Raw genomic sequence first — 21,270 nt, 5'->3', positions numbered from 1 at the left:
GAACTGTGTAGTGAGATGCTATCTAAAAAATGTATTTAAAAGATTACATTATTGGAAAGGGCGATAACTCAGGGTAAAGTGCTTTGGATTGTAAGCATCAGGACCTCAGTTAAACTCCCAGAACCCATGTTTTTGTTTTGTTTTAAAAGCAAGGTGTGGTAGCATATGATTATAATCCTGTGCTGGGGAGGAAGAGATAGGCAGATGCTCTGGGCTACTTGGACAGCCAGCCTACCTTAACCAGTGGTGATGACATCTAAGAAGTAACACCCAAGGGTCATGCCCCAAATAAACATGCATGTGCGTGAATACACCACACACACACACACACACACACACACACCCCGCACTTTAAAATTTGAATTCAGAACAAAGTCAGCATGTTTGATGTGAGCCAGTGCAGCCACCACAGGATGCCCACCAAATAAGATGAATATTTAATGGTGAGTTTTCTTAATATCATAAAGTAAAATTAATGTACCTAGAAAGAACAAACCATTTCCAGGGGAATTGGACTCCTGCTGAGTGAAGAGGCCAAGTATGTTCAGAGCTGTGGACGGTGTGTATTACCGCAAACACCACCACCCAACAACACAGTTTTTATTTTATTTTATTTTATTTTATTTTATTTTATTTTATTTTATTTTATTTTATTTTATTTTTTGTAAAGGTTTGTAAAGAATTTAGAAAGCTTCCTAGCGGTGGTGGGCAATATATTTTGATTATCAAATTATAGACCTCCATTCAATAACATTGTTGTGAATATATTTTGTGTGGAAAATATTCTTTTGTGATCTCAAACTCCTGATTGTTCATACAAGTGGAAGAACCATTGTATATATAACATGAATAGCTTGCAGCTTACAAAATTCTTAATTTGGAGCATAAACATGCTGATAGTTTTATACAATTGAGCAGCAATCTTCAAGTGTTAAAAGATAAATTAAATGTGTTATAATTTGGTTATATTTTTAAATACCAGAGAATCCCACTATATCTAGTGGCATACCAGAGAGAGAGAGAGAGAAAGAGAGAGAGAGAATTCTTTAGCAATACAAAACATTACTATAGGTTCAACGAGACTTTGATAAATAGGTAAGTTTTTGAAATCAAAAGATAATTAGAAGTGACTTAAGTGTTTTCTCCAGGATGGTAACAGTTTCTTTGAACTCTTAATTTTTTATTTTGATTTTGGTAAGCACACAAAGAAATTGGCCTCACTGGGACACTTTCAAATATATCCTATAGTTTTAATATTAATGATATCATCATATACTTATTTGCTCTAAATACTATCTTCCTGGATCTTCTGTCCCCATTTAAATAATTCCCTCTCTTGCTTTTATAATATATAAATTCTATTACCCTCTTTTTTTACCTCCAATAATAGCTTTTAGATACTATATTAATTCATAGTAGAAGCATGTGTTTACTTAAAAAATATAATTAAAATAAATATAATTAAAATCTAAAGAAGAAATTGAATATTAGCAACTATGACTAGGTTTTGTGTAATATTATAATTTAGGCATAAACAGATGTCGTTTATGGACAGTTGTGTGGCATTTCCTAGTAGGTTTATCATCTTCATCCATTTAAATCTACCCCCTTTCTCTCCTTTTTGCGCTGGAGACAAGGATGACAGTCTCTCTCTCTCATATATCCAGGCAGACCTCAAACCATGTAGCCATCATTGGCTTCAAACTCCTGGTCTCCCCTTGTCTGATTTCATAGTGATGGGCTTACAGGTGTGTGCCACCATGCCTGGTCTCTCTTTATCTCCCTCTCTTTTCCTCCATTCCTCTCTCTTGCAGGACCTTACTACATAGCTTAGGCTATCCTCAAAGTTTTAATGATTCTCCTGTGTCAACCTCCCAAGTTTTGGGATTATAAGTTTGGACCCCATGCTTAGCTAATTTTTAAAATGTTTATATTTATGTTGCTTATGGTATGCAGTTTGCTTAGTTTTTGCACATCGTCTTCCTACATAGAGTAAATACTCTCTCAAGCAGGATCTCATGCTTCATCCTCGGGAGTCTTCACTGCATGAGCACAGTGCCTCATTTGTAGTAATTGTACAATAAAAACATACCAATGAACAGGGATGGATGTACCTGAAAAATGTCATTGTCACACACTTTCTGAGCACAACGCTAAGCAGATATGGAAGGCCATTGCAGACTTAATATCCCTAAGAGATGGCACTGTCAGTCGCGTTCTAAATGTCTCCTCTGAAGCACATAGAAGGAGATTCATCGTTGAAAGCAGCAGTCACACTGGCAACAAGCTAAGGAGATGTAAGGACTTGGACAGGATGAATAAGCTTCTTTCATTTCTACCATATGGAGCACAAGTGTTGACTTCAAGGTGGAATTTTTGGGAATTCTCTATTCTCTGGGAGGTAATTTATTGACACCTATAACTATGATTACATTTGACCTCAATTAATAACCAATGTATTTTCTACCCATTAGCTATTTCTTTACTTCAAACTCAGAGATGATTCAACAGACGTAGCTTGGAGTTTCTCCCACCTCAGCTTTGAAGATTTTCATGATGCACCAACAGATAGCTGCTCAAGTGACAAGCTACCAGACTGGGCATGCAGATGCTGTCTGAACACTGCTTCCTAACAGGCTGGTCAATGCAGGCAGGTTCTCAGTTGGCTGGTGAGGGTGGAATTTGGATTATGTAATGAACAGATGGTGACTGGCTGTCACCATTCTCGTCATGTGCCATTTGCAGTGAGCCCAAAGAGAACAACTCAGACGTAAGTTGTTTTTCAGAACAATTGAAGGTTATTCTGAACCTTGTCTTGAAAAAAACCTCTCTGGTGATTGAGACAACAGACCAAAGGAAAACATCATAACACTCATGATATCTATGCTGAGAATGCTGAGTTTATTAGAAAACAGACAATACCACGGAAGAGTTAGGTCACAGTACAAAGAGGGAACAATGTTCTCTATCAGAAAGGGGCCCTAAAAGAAGATATCTTCCATGTATAGGTTGAAACAGTTTGAAGACTAGACTACTAAAGAGATTATATATATATATATATATATATATATATATATATATATATATATATATATAAAATCATGTCCTGAGTGACAGCAGGATGAACCTAGCCATCACCCAGGGATCCTTAGTGGTAATGTCCGTTGGCTCAGCAGCAGGTGTTGCAGGGGGAGGTCCTGCAGGTGGTGCGACAGGGAGCAGGCTGGCAGCAAGGGGGCCTGCAGCAGGGAGCCTGCACTGAGATGGGCTGGCAGCAGGTGGAGGCCCAGCAGCAAGGCCTGCAGACCACAGCTGTGCAAGAGGTGGGGCAGCAGGTGATGGGGCGACAGCAGCCCTGCTGCAGGCTGCAGGGGTCACAGCAGATGGGGCGGCGACAGGGCTCACAGATGGGCCTGGTGCAGTGGGGCACACAGGTCACAGGGCGACACACTGTGGTCTGGCAGGACACTGGGCGACAGCAGCAGGGGTCCCTGCAGCAGCAGGGCTGGCAGCAGGAGGGCTGGCAGCAGCCTCCTCCACAGCTCTGGGAGGAGAAGGATCCACAGCAGGAGCCTGTCATGGTGGTGTCTGGGCTGGAGTGGGGCTGAGAAGTGAGGAGAGGTTGGGAGTTCTCAGGTGTGATGTCTTCTCTGGGTCAGGTCCCTTTATATACCTGGGCAGTGCTGATGACCCCCCAGGACTGAGGACAATTTCCTTGTTTTGGGTTTGTCCCTTCTAGAAGGGCATTGGTGGATTGGTAAGTCCTCTGGGCGTGTTTCAAGTGCTCGGGACCTTGTAAAAGATTATTTGTGTCCCTTACTTAATGACAGCTCATTATATCTTGCTATTTATGGTTCAAATATGAACTTAATGGCTCTAACTTCAAAGTCGCCAATTACGTTCATAGTTTTGCTAGGTAGTATTTTGATGTCCCAAAAGAGCTCCCGTGCCACTGGGGTTACTTACTCACAGTGGAAGTGAATTCAGCAAATCATCTTGCTGTTCCTTCTCCATTGTTCAACTCTCTGCACAAAACAAAGCAAGAGTGTTCACAGAGTCTGCCAACATAGCTTAATACGAATTTTCTATCTCCTTCTGGAGCTCCAGGAACACACCCTAGCAGGCCTGTATTTTCAGTGGCCTTGGCTACACATTCGCTGATTTTCAGGGTCTTACTTTTCTAAGACAAAAGGAATTCCATTGTTTACTATTTTTATTTAATATTGCTCAATGCTATCTGTGTCAAACATCATGCTTAACTAAATGAGTGTATTAATTTATTCTTAATAAATCCCTACAAGGTCAGGATTATGATATCCTTTGGTTTCCCTATATCATACTCGGTAAGTGATTTTTCTCAATGTCAAACATTAGTAAATGCTACAGCCAATACTCAGCCCCCAAATATGTGCCGTGATATTGTTCATAAGTCCAATGAGCTGCAGAATTAATGATGAGGACTACATGACCAGGTCTAATGGAGTATTTGCTTTAATAATTTTAATGATGTATATACTTTTATAATTGTTATTTGTGACACCTTCAGAGTCATCTGTACACATTCTCTCTTACCAAGTATCTCCAGGAACTAGAAGAATTGAGTCTCACATAATTTGGGAATTCTCAAAATTCTAAAACATGCCTCCAAACAGAGTGTCACAATTGGGCATAGTTAATTGGTCATGAGACACTTTGAACAAAGCCACCAAACAGGTGAGGAAGTCAAAGACCCTGAGCCTATCCAGAGAGGCTTCCATCCCCGAGTAGAATAGTCCTAGCTAGTTTCAATAAAAGCAGTCTTAGTTTACCTTGTCTATATCTAGTATCTCCAACACCTCATGAAGTTCATTCCCACCCACAGAACCAACTGTGATGTTCAGTTGCCTCAAACTCTCAGGCCTTCTACAAAATTTATGTCATTATTTTATGGCTCCTGTGTCTGTCCTTTCTCTGCAATTATTTCTGCCTTAGATCTGTGGTTGAAGACTCCAGTTCACTCCTTGCCATCTGTCCTGCCACTTACACAGTTCTTTACAGGGTCACTCAGCATGCTAGCAGCCAGTGTAGCTGACACAGGCACAGGGTTACCACAGAGACAAATGAGTGATAGTAAAGATAGTGTGGAAGACAACACAACATCATCTGTCTGAGAAAGCACAGCAAGATAAAAGAAAGTTTCTATATGTCTAAGACTAAAAGTACTGAGGAGAATAAAGCAGAGGTATTTAGAGATTATTTTAAAGTGGTGAACTGTAATGGCTAGTCCCGGTTGTCAACTTGACTATGTCTGGAATGAACTACAATCCAGAATTGGAGGGATCACCTGTGATCCAGATCTTGAGGCTGGAAGACACAAGTTTCTGACCTAGATCTTGGCATGGAGACCTTGAGGCATAGTGGCTATGAAAGGCATAGGCCCAGCTAAGGTGGTACATGCCTTTAATCCCAGGAGACTGAGGCAAGCAGGTTCCTGAGTTCAAGGTCAGCCTGGAACAAAACAAGTCTCAGATCCAGGCATTGGTGGTACACACCTTTAATCTGGGTCATACCTTCTGCTGGAGACCTACATAAGGACATTGGAAGAAGGAAGATTTGATCTTCTTCACAGCTTGCACTTACTTGCCAGCAATCTGTTGGAACCTACTTCTACAGAAGACCAGCTGAAACAACTAGCCCTGTGGGACTGAGCAACTACTAGATCCTTGGACTTCCAATTCACAGCTGACTATTGCTGGGGAGTTGGATTACAGACTGTAAGTCATCATAATAAATTCCCTCAATATAGAAAGACATTCCATACATTCTGTGACTCTGGAAAATCCTGACTAATACATGAAGAAAGATATATAGAAAGAGATTTGACTTAGAGAGAGGGAGGTAGCTCAGCGATAGAACTCTTGCTTAGTGTTTGTAAGGCTCCAACTCCAGCACTGAGAGAATGATACAAAGAAATGGGATCTGTAAACCGAAGGCCTGCTGGGAAATAATTACCCTCAACAACAACAACAACAATAATAAACAAAAGATAATAGTAACAACCCATTGTACACATACTAAAATTTTATCAAATGGTTCCTAAAAGTTGCTAACCACAGAACACCCTGTACATATTACTTCTTGTTGCAACACTTTGTGGAGTAAGCCAGCTTAGCAGAATAAGAATACACGTATCAGAAAGAAGGAGAATGGGGCTAGGAAGGTGTCTTCCTCTCCTCTCACCTACTTAATGCTTACTTATTTTCAATATAATTTATTATTTTCTATGTGCCATGCATTGTGCAGATGAATCAAACTCCAGTCTTGACTGAAGCCAGCCCAGACCCTCCCCTCACAAAGCTTTCTTACTCGACTTCTCTCACTAATCAGTGCGTATGGCTAAGCGTACAAGCAGCACATTTCAAAAGATTCACTTATATTTGGTTCCAAAGACACAAAAGTTTTACATTGCTTTTTTTTTTAGCTCTTGTTTTGTAAATTGTTTGTGTCTGTTTTTTCTTTAGAATGACTTCTGTGGTAGATGCCCTTTTTTGTTTGTTTGTTTGTTTTTTTTTTCCAAGACAGAGTTGCTCTTTGTAAAAGCCCTGGCTGTCCTGGAAATCACTTTGGAGACCAGAGTGGCCTTGAACCCACAGAGATCCTCCTGCCTCTGTCTCCCAAGTGCTGGGGATAAAGGCATGTGCTACCCTGCTGAGTTAGTAGATGGCATTTTTTGAGTGGGGTGGGAAACCATAAATAAATAAATAAATAAATAAATAAATAAATAAATAAACCCAAAACCAGTGGTTAGCCTTCCTGACTGGTTTATCTGACAACAGTGAAACTGCCCCACAAAGGGTTAATGTAATCACCTGATTACATTAGTAATTAGTAATTAATATACCCCATATGAACCCATGTTGGCACTGTTTCAGTGACATGGTATGTGAGATTCTAACAAAGGCTGTATGATTCTGTTCTCATCAGCAGCTTCATCGGAAACCTAGCTGCTGTGGTGGTGCTGGCTGGGGAGATGAGAGAAAGTCTGACCCAGGAACTAAACAAGACCTCAGTGATGAGGGGTTCCTGGGTGAGATGACCATGGCATAGTTTTCTATGTTGGGAAGCGAGTGGGTCTGTAACTCGGGCTTTGTTCCTTTTCTTGTGTGTATGAACCACTCCCAAATCATACTCAGGATCGAAGATCTGTCTCACTGTTTTTGTCCTGTTACCACCGAAGTCTGTGTCTTTAAAGACGAAAGCCCATTGGCGAGATGATCTGAAATGTTCAAATTCTTTTCACCATCATGGACCATGCACCTCAAAGGCTCTTGGGGGTGGGGAGGGAAGGTCAAAATACAGCTGTTAAGAACATTTTTCCTTCTAGACATCCCATTCTGAACAGTGTAATTTACACATCAATGAGGTTTCAAACATCAAGAAAGAATACAGAAAGGATGTGTGTACTTCACCAAAAATAAAATTTTATTTTTTATCATGTAAAACCATAGCACAAGGATACCATGCTGAAAACATATCCCATCTGAACCTTGCAATTAAAAAAAAATACAGTGACTCAATGGGATGTATCTTCATGAAAAAACTTAAAATTTGCTTACATACGCTTTTGATGCCAAGAATTCTGCTGATGGGAGCTAGGGTATGTCTAGAGCTATGCAGATGACTAGCTGAATATGTATATGGGGAATTTGATAGGCCTTTACAGTTGGGTGAACTGGGGAAGTACAGATGGGATGCAAAAGTGGTGTCTCTCCGCTCCATCAGCAGTAGGAAGAGTTCTGTTCACCTGAAGAAACTGCCTATGTGATGGCTCAGCAGCAGGTGTTGCAGGGGGAGGTCCTGCAGGTGGTGCGACAGGGAGCAGGCTGGCAGCAAGGGGGCCTGCAGCAGGGAGCCTGCACTGAGATGGGCTGGCAGCAGGTGGAGGCCCAGCAGCAAGGCCTGCAGACCACAGCTGTGCAAGAGGTGGGGCAGCAGGTGATGGGGCGACAGCAGCCCTGCTGCAGGCTGCAGGGGTCACAGCAGATGGGGCGGCGACAGGGCTCACAGATGGGCCTGGTGCAGTGGGGCACACAGGTCACAGGGCGACACACTGTGGTCTGGCAGGACACTGGGCGACAGCAGCAGGGGTCCCTGCAGCAGCAGGGCTGGCAGCAGCCTCCTCCACAGCTCTGGGAGGAGAAGGATCCACAGCAGGAGCCTGTCATGGTGGTGTCTGGGATGGAGTGGGGCTGAGAAGTGAAGAGAGGTTGGGAGTTCTCAGGTATGATGTCTTGTCTGGGTCGGGTCCCTTTATATACCTGAAAAGTGCTGACCAAAGGCCATTTCCTGGACTTGTGGTTACCCAATGAAAAGAGAGCCCTGGATTCAGTTGCCTGGCAACAGTTCCAATATCTGCAAGGATGCTTTTCTTCCTAGCCTTCTCCTATTCCCTTGGAATGAACACTTGGTAATTTGTATCATCAGAACAATTGCTCACCTGTCAGTCAATCCTCCCAGGCTAGACCATTGTGACAGACTGAAAGTCCAGAGGACACACTGGTGATGTCACTTTCCCCTTGTTCACAGTCTCTGAGGCGGTGTGAGCCTACAATGCGCATGAGTCACCAGCCTGAGCTCTGAGTGACATCCAGACACAGTAACAATTCCTGAAGAGCCAAGATGGCTCATAAAAGTAGGTGTGTGTCTATGTTGTTATGGAAAATATGCCCCAGGGCTTCTGGAAAATGGATTATTACCTTGTTCCTGGAGACTGAGTCACCAAAGCATCAGAGTGGCATTTGAGAAAGGACTTGAATTGTCCCGTAACTGGAAACCTCTTGCGAGGTACTTAATATGTGGACAGGGCAATTTGGGGGATAGAGAAGAAAAAACTAGGCCTTGAAATTTCTTACCACAGAGCAGTGACAATTTGTAGGGAGACAAGCTAAAACTAAAAGCCATTTAAGGTGAAGAACTTTGTAAATAAGATCAAAACAAGTGATGGTTTTACTCATGCCTGTCTTCTGAATTTGTCTCTTGATTATTATATTTCTTGCTTCCTAAGTGCGACAGAGACATGGCACGTAAGTTCTTTAAAAATCTATTGTGGAGCTGGTGAGATGGCTCCTGCCACCAGGCCAGACAAATCCCAGAAGCCACATGGTGGAAAGAGAAAATGGACTCCTGCAAGTTGTCCTCTGACTTCCTCACTTACACCCTGACACAACTGCACCCACAGACATGCGTGTACATCCATACACAAAATAAAAAGCTTGAATAAAATCTATTGAACATATTTGAGGAGGAATCAATTATCTTACTGTAGTCAATATGTGGATTGGTGGCTGAGAATTGTGAGTGCCTATAAAATATGATATAAGATTATTAGAAGGACGAGACTTAGTGGAGTAGTGACTGCATAAAGAATTTTAGGTATCACCACTACAATAGACAGATACCAGAGATGAGTCAAGGTTTGGGAGGCTGCTGTATGCATTGGACAAGGATTGCTGAGGACTCTGGGATCAAGTTTGCCTCTGAGTGTGTGTGATGGCTAGTTTGGATTGTCAACTAGTCACAGTGGAGAATCAACCTGGGAACGAGTCACAATTGTCTAGATTAGGTCAGCCTGTGGCTATGCCTGTGTGTTGTTTCCTTAATTGAGTTAACTGAAGTGGGAAGCCAGACCCTGTCTGTGGGTAGACTGACCCTGTGTGGGGGTATCAATGTTTCGTGGCCTGGGCTCTGGAGTAAATGCAAGTGAGTGTGAGCTGAGTACCATGGAGCATGCACTAACTCATTGCTCTCTGATCTTGACTACAGATGTGCTGTGACCAGCTGCTCCAACCTCCTGCCACCTGGACTCCCCCATCATGATGTGCCAAGACCTGGAATTGCACTTTAAAATAAAAGCCTTGCTTCCTCCAATTGCCACAGTCAGGAATGTTGTCACAACAGATAGTGACTAATCCAAGACTCCAAATTTCAGGTAGGAGATGTGAAGTTGTAATACTGTTCTTTCCTTTCACCATATCATTTCCTCTGGAAGATGGGACATATGTTGGTTCCATAACCCACACTGACATTGGATGTTTTGTGTACCGTCGTGTTCAGCTTATCCAGATACAAATCCCTGCAAGGATACCAGAACGCTGCCACGGTCAGATCCTATGACCACTCTTGGTTCTTCTGCTCTAGAGCTCTTGCTGACACATAGTCAGGGATGGACTTGTTACACGGGGACTGTCCCTGAATTTTATGACATGATCTTTTTAATCTCATATTATTCTAGTTCCAAGCATTCTGCAAGAGTGTAATCACCAGTGGGAACATGCACATTTTAAGGATAATGATAATTAATCATGAGACTTGTCATTTGATTGGCAAAGAACATAATGATGGTGACTGTTGGTAGGCCGTGTCCTCATCTCAATAGTTTTATGATTGTGTCCTCTCAGGAACTAGGTTGGGGGGGGGCTTCTAGATGTCAGGGGGTGTCTACAATTCTGAAAACAGAGTATGTTTTTCATAGAGAATCCATTCATAGTAGCAATCTTTAAAATATCCTCTGGTCATAGGAGCCAGAAATGAGGATGGGGAGGGTTGAGGGAAGAGGGAACTGTGTATCTCAGGCAAATGACATCTTCCCAGCCACAGCTTCCTCATCTGTCAAGTGGAGTCATCACTGCCTGGAGTTCTTCACAGACTGATTTATTCACACAAACGGATGCATATGATTAACCAAACATGCATATAATTAACCAAAAAGAGAAGATGGTCAATTTCAAAATTCAGAAAAGCAATGGTTAGGAAACTCAGTGAATTTGTTTCTGTAGCATCTATATTTAAGTGTGTGTGTGTGTAATGTACATGTGTATATCACAGATTATAAAATTATATATAAACAATCTATCAACCATACATCTAACTAATCTTCCTTAAGTTTAAATATTCATCGGCCTGAAGTCAGGAAAATTAAACCAATCTTTTGGAATCTCATATTGCTTTTAGATTTTAAGTTCCCTTGAATGGGCAGGTACAAGAGAAAGGCTTTCAGATACACATAGTGCATAGTATTGCTCTTTGTTCTGGTTATTAAAGCCTTCTTGGAAGTCCTACATTCTAGGTCTTGTTTCTATTGATTTTAAAACTGTGACAGGTTTTAAAGATTTCCTTCATTCTGAGACCACAGTAATCTGCTATGAAGGTATATTGGCATTAATTAGAAAGTATATTTCTGCTGGACATGTGAAGTATCTCAGGAAAAAGAAATTGAAATAGGTGGGTACGATTTCTCCTGAATTCTGTCTGACCCTCCGTGCCTTGATTTGAACTGGAGAGCATTTTCTTTTAAGTTTATTTTGTCTAGAGATTCTCTGACACAGTCTACTAGCACAACTTATTGCACTGAACACTCGGTGTGTGACTGGTTGAAGTCGCTCAACTTTTCTGGAGAGCTATACTGAAAAGTTCTCAGTTTCCCATTTTACAATGCCATCCCTGGGTAGGTGGGTCTAGACTACAAAAGAAATCTAGCTGCCCGAGGGACCCAGCAGTAAGCAGCATTCCTCCAAGGCCTCTGCTTCAGATCTTGTCTGGAGCATCTGCCCTTAGCTCCTCTTGATGATGACTAACCTGAACAATGAAACGAACCCTTTCCTCTTCAATTTGCTTTTGGACACAGTGTTTGAAGGAAATTACAACAGAAACTAGAAGGTAGAGAAGTTAAGTTATATACAATGAAAAAAGTTTTGTTGTTGTTATTGTTTTTTTTTTTGGTTTGTTTTGTTTGCTTTTGATTTAAGTAAGTGTCTCTTGTTTTTATTCTTGTAAAGGCAGTTCCTTTGCAGTTTAATTTAACAAAGGGGAGGCAAACACTGGCCTTTTGCTAAGCACCCGAGCTACCTCTGTACAGACAAAGCTGATAAATCACAGTCTCTTCCACAGATGCAGAGAAATACGTAATCTCAGTATACGGCTTTATCGGGGAGTAGGATAGCTCAGGCTGCCACCAGAGTACACCAGGGCACATGATATAGCCTGACTTCACGAAAGTAGGTGTGCACATGCGCATATATGGTTTGCGATCTAGGACATGTCTTCTGGAGAGATGGAAATGACTCTTAGAAATGAATCAGAGCTAAGTAGATGAAAGGATATTGGAGACAAATGAAGTCAGTTTCCTTGGGCAGAGTCTAGACTCCTGCTCATCAGCACACACTAATAACACATACTAATGAATGAAGCAAGAGTGTGGCATTTGCTATGACAGGAAAATCATTTTATTGAAACAGTGAGCAACACATGGCAGAGACACTGGTGAAGATTTGATCTGCCTGAATAAAAAGGGCTCAAAATGGGCTTGTCCAGTCCATTTTGGGGATGTCTGAAGGTCATTTACCATCCACAGCAAATGATGTCCGCTGATAGAGATGTCTGGGAATTTGGAATAAGGCAGAGATGGCCATCTCCTTATTTCACATGGTATTCAGGCTGGAGGATGTTAAGCTGTTGCCACCTTTGGGGGGAAAATATTTTCTTTTAATTTGATTAAAAGCCCAAGTGAACAAGTGTGTAGGGGCATTTCCTGGTGGGGATGCCAGAAGCTCAGCAGCAGGTGTTGCAGGGGGAGGTCCTGCAGGTGGTGCGACAGGGAGCAGGCTGGCAACAGGGGGGCCTGCAGCAGGGAGCCTGCACTGAGATGGGCTGGCAGCAGGTGGAGGCCCAGCAGCAAGGCCTGCAGACCACAGCTGTGCAAGAGGTGGGGCAGCAGGTGATGGGGCGACAGCAGCCCTGCTGCAGGCTGCAGGGGTCACAGCAGATGGGGCGGCGACAGGGCTCACAGATGGGCCTGGTGCAGTGGGGCACACAGGTCACAGGGCGACACACTGTGGTCTGGCAGGACACTGGGCGGCAGCAGCAGGGGTCCCTGCAGCAGCAGGGCTGGCAGCAGGAGGGCTGGCAGCAGCCTCCTCCACAGCTCTGGGAGGAGAAGGATCCACAGCAGGAGCCTGTCATGGTGGTGTCTGGGCTGGAGTGGGGCTGAGAAGTGAAGAGAGGTTGGGAGTTCTCAGGTGTGAAGTCTCCTCTGGATTGGGTCCCTTTATATACCTGGACAGTGCTTATGACCCCCAGGCACATGATCATTCTTGTAAATCCTCTGGCTAATTAAGAGAAGAATTAGCATTGACTAATGGTATTTTTGTCCCCACCCCCTACATATCATGCATACACAACACAAATATCCCTTTATTTTCTTTTGTGGTTTATTCTTACTGACTCTAAACACTGGATTAAATTACGATGAGTTTGGAATATTTCTAAGTCATCAAAGAGGAAAGAATTTGTTTTCCAAACCAGATAAGATCTAACCACTCTCTCCTTGGCTCTGACATCATCATTTTGTCTTCAAAGCCTCCCCAGGTTGCCACCCAAGCAGTGACTTACCTCATTAGTACACATGGACATGACAGCAGTATATTAATACCACCACTATAAGCCTGACCATTCACATCTGCTTCCCAGAGAACTCCCAGGATGCATTTCTGGCAGGTTTGTGGTTTCACATGTGATGAAGGACCACACGGGCATTTATAGCCTGTCACACTGGCTTGATCACTCTCTCTGGCTGAGGATCAGGGCTTTCCAGTCCTGGCTGTTGTTTTCATATTGACCTGGAATGCCCTTCTTGTCCTCAGACCCTGAACTCAACTTCCACGTTGATCATAAAACCTGCTTCCGAGATTCCTCAAGATTTTTTTATCTTTGGGATTTATTTAGGATTAGTCACTGCATCAGTAGACTCTGGGAAAGGATTGTGGAGAGTCTATGGGTCCACATATCCCTTCCCTCTTGCGGCTGAAGTTTTAGGGTTTATTGAGGTCACACAGCAAGGGTGCAGTGTGAGATCTGAGTTCTGAGTCCCCTTACTTATCAGTAAATTGTATCTGCCCTAAGGTCTATGCTTACCGCTCTGTAAACCATCATTTTATCGAAGTGAGTAGGAAGTTCCCTTTTATGTTCATATAAGATTGCTAACTGCTGCCATCAGTGGAGTGGGGAAACTTTTGACCACAGAAACAGGTAACTCCTGGCTGAGGACCAAGCCCAGAAGGTTCTCTCTGAAGGTCATCAAAGGACAACATGTGTTGGCATCAGGCTGGCTCCATGATGGTAAACTCACACCTCCCCCCAGAGCATGCACACAAACATACGATACATGTTAACAATAAAAACAACCTGACTCCACTGCTCTTTAGATGTAATTTATCCTGAAATGACTCCTCTCAGGTTTTAATGGTGAGGACTTTTCTTGACATCATGGGGCCATTAGCTCTATTGTATGTGAACGACATCATGGAAATGCAGCTGTGACTTTTATCAAATCCATTATACCCGCAAAGATTTTTTCCCTTCGTTCCCTTCGTGCTTTATGATCTAGAAGAAGGAAAATAGTTCCCAGTTTGTTTACTAATAACCTTTGGACATTTTGTTGGTCTTAGTCATTTGAATGGGTGATTCACATCATACTACTGTAGGGAATCCCATTTTCTTTCATAACATGTTTGTATTAAAAGCTTCCACTCTTAAGAACAGCTTACCATGGTTCCCTCCCCCCCCCCCTCGAATGGATTCCATGCCCGAGTGTTAGGTTTCAGGGGCCTACCACATGGAAACTTTACGTTACCACTCAACAGACACTTTATCTGTTCCAAGGACTGTTTAACAGATATTTTAATAACTGATTAACTACCATAATAACCAGTGGAGGTGGCTACTATTACCTCCACCCTAGAGAAGAGTAACCTGAAGCTTATACAGGGTAACTAATTTTCCTGAGATCACATAGCTGTTTACTAATAGAGTCTGGATACAAAGTCAGCTGTGCCTCACTGGTAAATTTATGCTTAAACTAAGATGTTTACAAACAATGGAATCATTCTACAACTTAATGCTAATAAGTTGACTTTACACTGTCCATATTCACTGTTTTATCTATTAGCCTCCAGATTTATTAATTTATGATCACAAAACTTATTAAAATTCAAAATTTAACCTGGCACATATTCTTGGACATCATTTAATTTTTACTGTCTTTGTGGAAAACTATCTTCCTATCTTTGCACAATGTCTGGCATACTGAGTTAGATTATTATGACCGTGATTGAGTTAGTTGCATTCAAATGTGGTCTAAAATAAGCATCTGCAAACTCTCACCAAGTACAATAGTAAGTGTTTATTTCTGGGTTACCTGTCTGCAGGTTAGTTTGACTGATTTAAACCTGGGTGTGGCTTCTGGTCACAGGTTAGTGTGGGACTTCTTTAGGAATTAAGGGAGTCGTATTTCAGAAATGAAATTATCTATTTTCTAGACACATGCAAATATAGGATAAACAATGAATAACTGTATAATAATTGTATCTGCATGTAGATTACCCATATTTACATTTTCAAGGTATTTGTTGTTTATTTGGAGTTAAAAATCTAATGAGTTGTCCTGTGTTTTAGGTGACAGTCCTACTCCTGCAAGAGAGAGGAGCTCACAACACATTATTAGGTCTTTATTTGGATGGGAGAAGAGAGAGTGTAGAGATAATGCAGAATAATCTACTTACGTTAAGAATCAACTATTTTAGTAATTTCTGCTGGGCTGCTTACACAATGCCTTTTAGAGGGTGAGATTATGGCCTATATTCATATGTTCCTTTTTCTTCCTCCTGTTCCAGAGAGTCAAGACTCATCAGTTATCAAATAACCTGATTTCTGTTTAGAAGCTCACACTTTCTATTTCCTGCGAGTCTGTGATCCGAAAGACAGAACAAGGACCAAAATATTAAGGGCACAGTTTTATGAAAATAGATATTTTCCTAAGTGTATACGTGTGTGCCTGAGCATACACTCACACCTATGTGATGCCCATGCGTTAAGGCAGGAGGACAACCTTGAGGTGTCATCTGCCTTTTGCTCATTTGAGGTTCTCTCACTAGTCTAGAACGTATCGGACTGGATAGGTTGACTGGGCAGTGAGTACCAGGGTTCCTCCTTTCTCCGCCTGGTGCTGGGATTACACCCGGGTACCACTATGCTGAGCTTTTTCTCCATGGTTCTGGAGAGTGAACTCAGGTCTCTGTATGGCAAGCACTTTCCTGACTGAGCTTTCTCCCTAACCTGAGAAGTAGATGTCTTAATTAAACATTTCCTTTGAAATTCTATTTCATTTCTTAAATGGTTCCAATGACCGACAGGTAAAGTTTTCTCCTGGGAAAAGAGACCCATTGAGAGATGAGTTAATAAGTTCTGCTTGACAGCAGAGTTAAAGAAATTCAGTATATAACTTTTAAATTAATAAATTTCTGAACAGAAAGGAAAGAAAATCCAAAAGGCAGAAGAAAGTCAGCTGCTATTCTGTGGGATTTGTAAGCAACTGGAGACCAGACTGGTGAGCTGGTGTAACCTGGTGTGAACTGGTACTGCAACTTGCTGGTGTGAGTCATCCTCTCAGAGCTGGGATTTTACCATCTTCTTACAGAAGTCATGTGACTTTACTTCAAGCCCATTAAAAGCTGAGACTTTGATGGGAATCCCCTGACACAGATGTGAGAACTAGAAAAATTAGGTCCACTGATCAAGAGAAGTCCTGTTCTTGGGAGAGATTTAATGGGAGAAGAGTAAGCCCTGTGCTTACACTGAGATCTAAAAGCTAATGTGGGTTTCAAATCCAATTTTGGATGGTTATATCAGGATCCAAAGCTAAGACATTGAGTTGTCTCGGATCAGAGAGCTTGTAGGAAACTGGAAACCATTGTGAGAAATACTATAGGCCATCTATTTCCCCATCCCATGTACCATTATTTGTCATGATTTAATAGTCTACATGTTTTGTTCCACCTATAAGAAGTTTCATATTCCTTGACTCTAGGAATGTCCTTATTGTTTTTATTTTTGTTTTCTGGGTTTTGAGACAGGGTTTCTCTGTGTAGCCCTGGCTGTTCTGGAACTCACTCTGTAGACCAGGCTGGACTCAAACTCAGAAAGATCCATCTGCTTCTGCCTGCGCCTCTGCCTCTGCCTCTGCCTCTGCCTCTGCCTCTGCCTCTGCCTCTGCCTCTGCCTCTGCCTCTGCCTCTGCCTCTGCCTCTGCCTCTGCCTCTGCCTCTGCCTCTGCCTCTGCCTCTGCCTCTGCCTCTGCCTCAGTCTCAGCCTCAAGTGCGGTATTAACAGCGTGCGCCACCACCACCACCACTGCCCAGCTGATTGTTTTGCTTTTTATCAATCATAGAACTGGCGATGTCAATTATGTCTGAATTGTAGGACATCCCCTCTATTTAGTGTGTTCCGTGTTACAGTGATGGACATGACTTCCTCCTCAAAGCCACACAGGTTATGTAGGTGGCAGTGAAAATGGTGGCATCCTATGCCATGGCCTGGCACTCCTTAGTGAAAGGACCTTTTTGAGAGCAAAGGGTCCTACTAACCCATAGTAGCCCATGAGCTTTGGTGGAGGTCATGTGCAGGTTCAGTAAATCTCAGTTAAGTAGATATTTTCTTGCTGTGATCAAGGTAGCAGAGAAGACAGTGCATTTTTTTGTTTATTCATGATTATTTTGCATCTTACCACACCCTCTGCTTGTGGGGTGGTCCAGATTCTAACTATCAAGAAGTTTCTATCTTCCATGGGCAGCTGGTCTCGGGTGCTCAGATCCACAGGCAATCTGGAGCTCCCATCCTCCTCCTCATTTCACTTATTAAATGTGAAAAGCATTTGACACCTGCGATCTGTCCTTTGTGAACAGCCATGGCCACAATCTTCCAATCCTAACTTATGCATGAGAGGCTCCCACTTAGTCACTGTAAGCAAGACAGCAAGGCAAGGACCTAAAAGGGTTATCATCATCTTGTCACAGATTCTGTCTGCCTGAGTGCTAGTTGGCCAGAGGTGTCACATCTGCTGTGGTTTAACAGTTTGCTGGGACCAGAAGAACATGGTGGAACTTATGCTACACAACGGAACCTGAGCCTTAGGTGTTGATGTTTCATCCTTCTCTCTGGAATGATTTCAGCAACCTACAAAGAAGCTGGGGTAAGCCCATGAGGAGACGACAGACCAGGCATCCAGCTGACCAATGGTTTGGATGAGTGTCCCATGTGTGAAAGAATGCCACCTTTAAAAGGCTCCTGTGTTAGGACTTGGTTCTCAGCTGCGATGCAATTAAAGGGCAATTCGACCATGAGAATGATAACTGCACCTCTGGGTGTCTTAGTTAGGGTTTCTATTGCTGTGAAGAGACACCATGACCATTACAAGTCTTATAAAAGAAAACATTTAACTGGAACTGGTCTACAGTTCAGAGGTTTAGTCCATTATTGACATGGCTGGAAGCAGGGCAGCATGCAGGCAAACGTGGTGCTAGAGAAGAAGCCAAGAGTTCTACATCTGGATGGGCAAGCAGCAGGAAGAAAGAAAGCCACTGGGCTTGGCTTGAGCTTCTGAAACCTCAAAGCCCACCCCTAGTGTCACACTTCCTCCAACAAGGCCACACCTCCTAGTAGTGTCACGCCTTATGAGCCTATGGGGGTCATTTGAACCACCACATTGGGCTAACTCACTGATGAGCTAGCTTCGTGTCTTAAAGAGCTGTTAGAATAGGGTCTTTTTGAAATAGATGTGCATCCACACGTGGCTACTATGACCTAATTTTTAAACTCCTCAAAAAAGAGAAAAGGAGCTTAAGAATTCCAGTCTTGAAGGTATGTTTCTGATAAAATATTAAGACTGGAAATGCTTGAGGTACAAAGACTCCAAAAGACCACGTTCTGAAACATTCCACACTATCCAGATGAGTCACGGGCCCTTGAAAACGCAACAAAATACGCATTTCTTCAGAGTGCAATTCCATGAGTAATACAGGTCACTTTGTGATTATAAATTCTCACATGCTGCTTCTTTTATTGAAATAAGTTGAGGACATTGTTTTATATTAGTTTATTAATTAATTGAGACATGGCCTTGCCATCTAGCGCTGCCTGGCCTAATACTTATTATGTAGCTTGGTTACCTTCAACTTAAGATTCTTCTGTCTCAGCTTTTCTGAATAATGGAGTTAAAGGCATTCAGTACCACACCTGGTTCATTGCATTTTTAAAAGATTTTTTTTTTTTAATTTCACTGGCATGTACTTTTTTTCCCCTCAGAAATTTGCTTTTATGTTCTTCTACAAAATTGAACTGATTGGGATTAAAGGTATCATATACTAAAGGCATAAGTATTTTAATTAAGAACAAAGATGTGAGTTAAAATTTTCCCAATATTGAATATTAATACATACACATATAGACACATGTTATACAAATACACATTTCATGGGTTTATATCACATAGCATTTATCTTTTAAATGATTTACATATAATTAAATCTCCACTGTATTTATATAAAATGTAAATCTTCAATTTTGTGAAGATTTATCTTAGTTTTAATTTTATGTTTCCATGTGTATAACCATCCACTGAGGACAGAGGCATCAGATCCTCTGGAGATAGAGTTACAAATAGTTGTGAACCATCCAGTGTGTGTGCTGGGAACGAAACTCAGATCCTCTGGAAGAGAGCAGTAAAGTTATTTCTCCAGTCCCCTCAATCATGTTTTAAAGATTAATTTTTATTTTAAGGGATATGTGTGTGTGTGTGTGTGTGTGTGTGTGTGTGTGTGTATCTGTGTATATGTGTGGAGGGGTTGCATGTGCACATGAGTGCAGTTGCCCATGGAGGCCATAGGAGGGTAGTCAGTCCCCTGAGCCCAGGGCTGCAGTGAGTTTAAATAAGCTCAGGTCCTTTGCAAGAGCAGTGGCTGCTCATAACCAGCCAGTCCCAAGTCCTCTATGATTGAGTGCAATGGTTATGGAAGACACAGACAGTACCAATGAATTCTTATATGTAAGAAAGTTTATTAGAAAGAATAGAAACAACAGAATAAAAGAAATTCATTTTAGGGGGAAAACATACAGAATATACCCAGACCCTCAGGTCTGGGGTTGTAAAGTCAATGCTAAGACAAAGGCTGTAGAAAGTGTCTTATTTACTGGAAAGAATAATTTAGAGCTACAAAGTCAATTCATTTGGGGAACTAGGATGAATTCTTAGCTCACAACTTAGAGATTAATTTCAGCACAGTACAAACATTAGAAAGACATGGTAGCAAACCAGAGAATGTAATGTGAGCCAGGAAGTGTTGACTGATTCTGGGGAAGATGGTGGCTCACAAGAATTGTGTGGTCCATCCTGCTAAATGATGTCAAACAGATTCCATGTGTCCTACGAGTTCACGTGCAAGAATGGTACATATCTATCTGTACGAGCAGATGTGCCTAGATTAGGGATCTCAGCAGCAGCAGGGGGTGGCACAGCACATGGGGCGGGGACAGGTGGAGATGACACAGGTGGGGCGGTAGCAAGTGGTTTGGCAGCAGACCTGACCACAGACTGGTCTCAGACAGCAGCAGGGGCGGCAACAGGGGCGGCAGCAGGGACGGCAGCAGGGGCTGCAGCAAGGGCGGCAGCAGGGGCGGCAGCAAGGGCGGCAGCAGCTAGAACCACAGCAGCTGGAGCTACCACAGGAGGGTTGACAGCAGCTGGAAATGCAGCAGCTGGGGCGGCAGCAGGTGGGCTGGCAGCACACAGACTGGCAGCACTGGGGCCTGCAGCAGCTGGACACACAGCAGCTAGGCCTGCAGCAGCTGGACACACAGCAGCTGGGGCGGCAGCAAGTGGTCCTACAGCAGGTGGTCTGGCAGCAGCTGGGCTGGCAGCAGCCTTGGCCACAGCTCTCCTCAGAGCAGACAGAGCCACAACAAGAGTTGACCATGGTGTCAGAAGTGGAGATTCTGGGTGGGTTTCTGAGAGAGTGAAGGTGTTGGGTTTGGAAGTCTCCTTGCCCCACACCCCCTTTTATACCTCGCTGAACACCTCATATGACTACATCATTATTTCCTTGTTAGTATTTTCCTCCTTGGAAAAGTTAATCATTTAATTACATAATTGTAATGTTTCTAGTTAAATACTCCAAAAGAAAGAAAACACAACATTTCTTTTTCCTGATGGCTCCTGTGTTTGCAACTGAAACACTGTTCGCATTTTTTTCCATAGTGGGTCACCTGTTGCTACAAGTAACTTGTCACAGGACTCTCTGGCATTTTGTTTTTTAAACGTGGCATTCCCTTCCATCTGTACATTCCTTGCAAATCATGGAAATGCTCTTCCACAAATTCCAGTATGCCTTTTGCTATCAAGGAGTGTTC

General features: G+C 42.6%; 3 protein-coding genes across 3 annotated transcripts; all 3 read right to left on the bottom strand.

Annotated features, from left to right (window-relative positions):
• Nucleotides 1–3,169: 3,169 nt before the first annotated feature.
• LOC110304133 (keratin-associated protein 2-1-like) lies at nucleotides 3,170–3,580 on the bottom strand. Its single transcript, XM_021175367.1, has one exon. It carries the CDS (start codon nucleotides 3,578–3,580, stop codon nucleotides 3,170–3,172), a length of 411 nt encoding a protein of 136 aa, XP_021031026.1.
• Nucleotides 3,581–7,808: 4,228 nt separating this feature from the next.
• Nucleotides 7,809–8,204, bottom strand: LOC110306303 (keratin-associated protein 2-1). Its single transcript, XM_021178467.3, has one exon. The coding sequence runs from the start codon at nucleotides 8,202–8,204 to the stop codon at nucleotides 7,809–7,811; it is 396 nt and encodes a 131-aa protein (XP_021034126.1).
• Nucleotides 8,205–12,585: 4,381 nt separating this feature from the next.
• On the bottom strand, nucleotides 12,586–12,996 carry LOC110306348 (keratin-associated protein 2-1-like). The gene has a single exon (XM_021178510.2). The coding sequence runs from the start codon at nucleotides 12,994–12,996 to the stop codon at nucleotides 12,586–12,588; it is 411 nt and encodes a 136-aa protein (XP_021034169.1).
• Between the last annotated feature and the right edge of the window lie 8,274 nt (nucleotides 12,997–21,270).

This window comes from Mus caroli, unplaced genomic scaffold (assembly GCF_978045245.1).
Source record: "Mus caroli unplaced genomic scaffold, Mus_caroli_1 scaffold_13, whole genome shotgun sequence".
Classification (NCBI taxonomy): Eukaryota; Metazoa; Chordata; class Mammalia; order Rodentia; family Muridae; genus Mus; species Mus caroli.
Note: the sequence above shows the minus strand (reverse complement) of the source record. Positions and strands in the feature narration are given on the sequence as shown.

Coding starts and splice junctions, on each gene's coding strand:
- LOC110304133 (XM_021175367.1), bottom strand. CDS start 3,580: ATGACAGGCTCCTGCTGTGGATCCTTCTCCTCCCAGAGCTGTGGAGGA.
- LOC110306303 (XM_021178467.3), bottom strand. CDS start 8,204: ATGACAGGCTCCTGCTGTGGATCCTTCTCCTCCCAGAGCTGTGGAGGA.
- LOC110306348 (XM_021178510.2), bottom strand. CDS start 12,996: ATGACAGGCTCCTGCTGTGGATCCTTCTCCTCCCAGAGCTGTGGAGGA.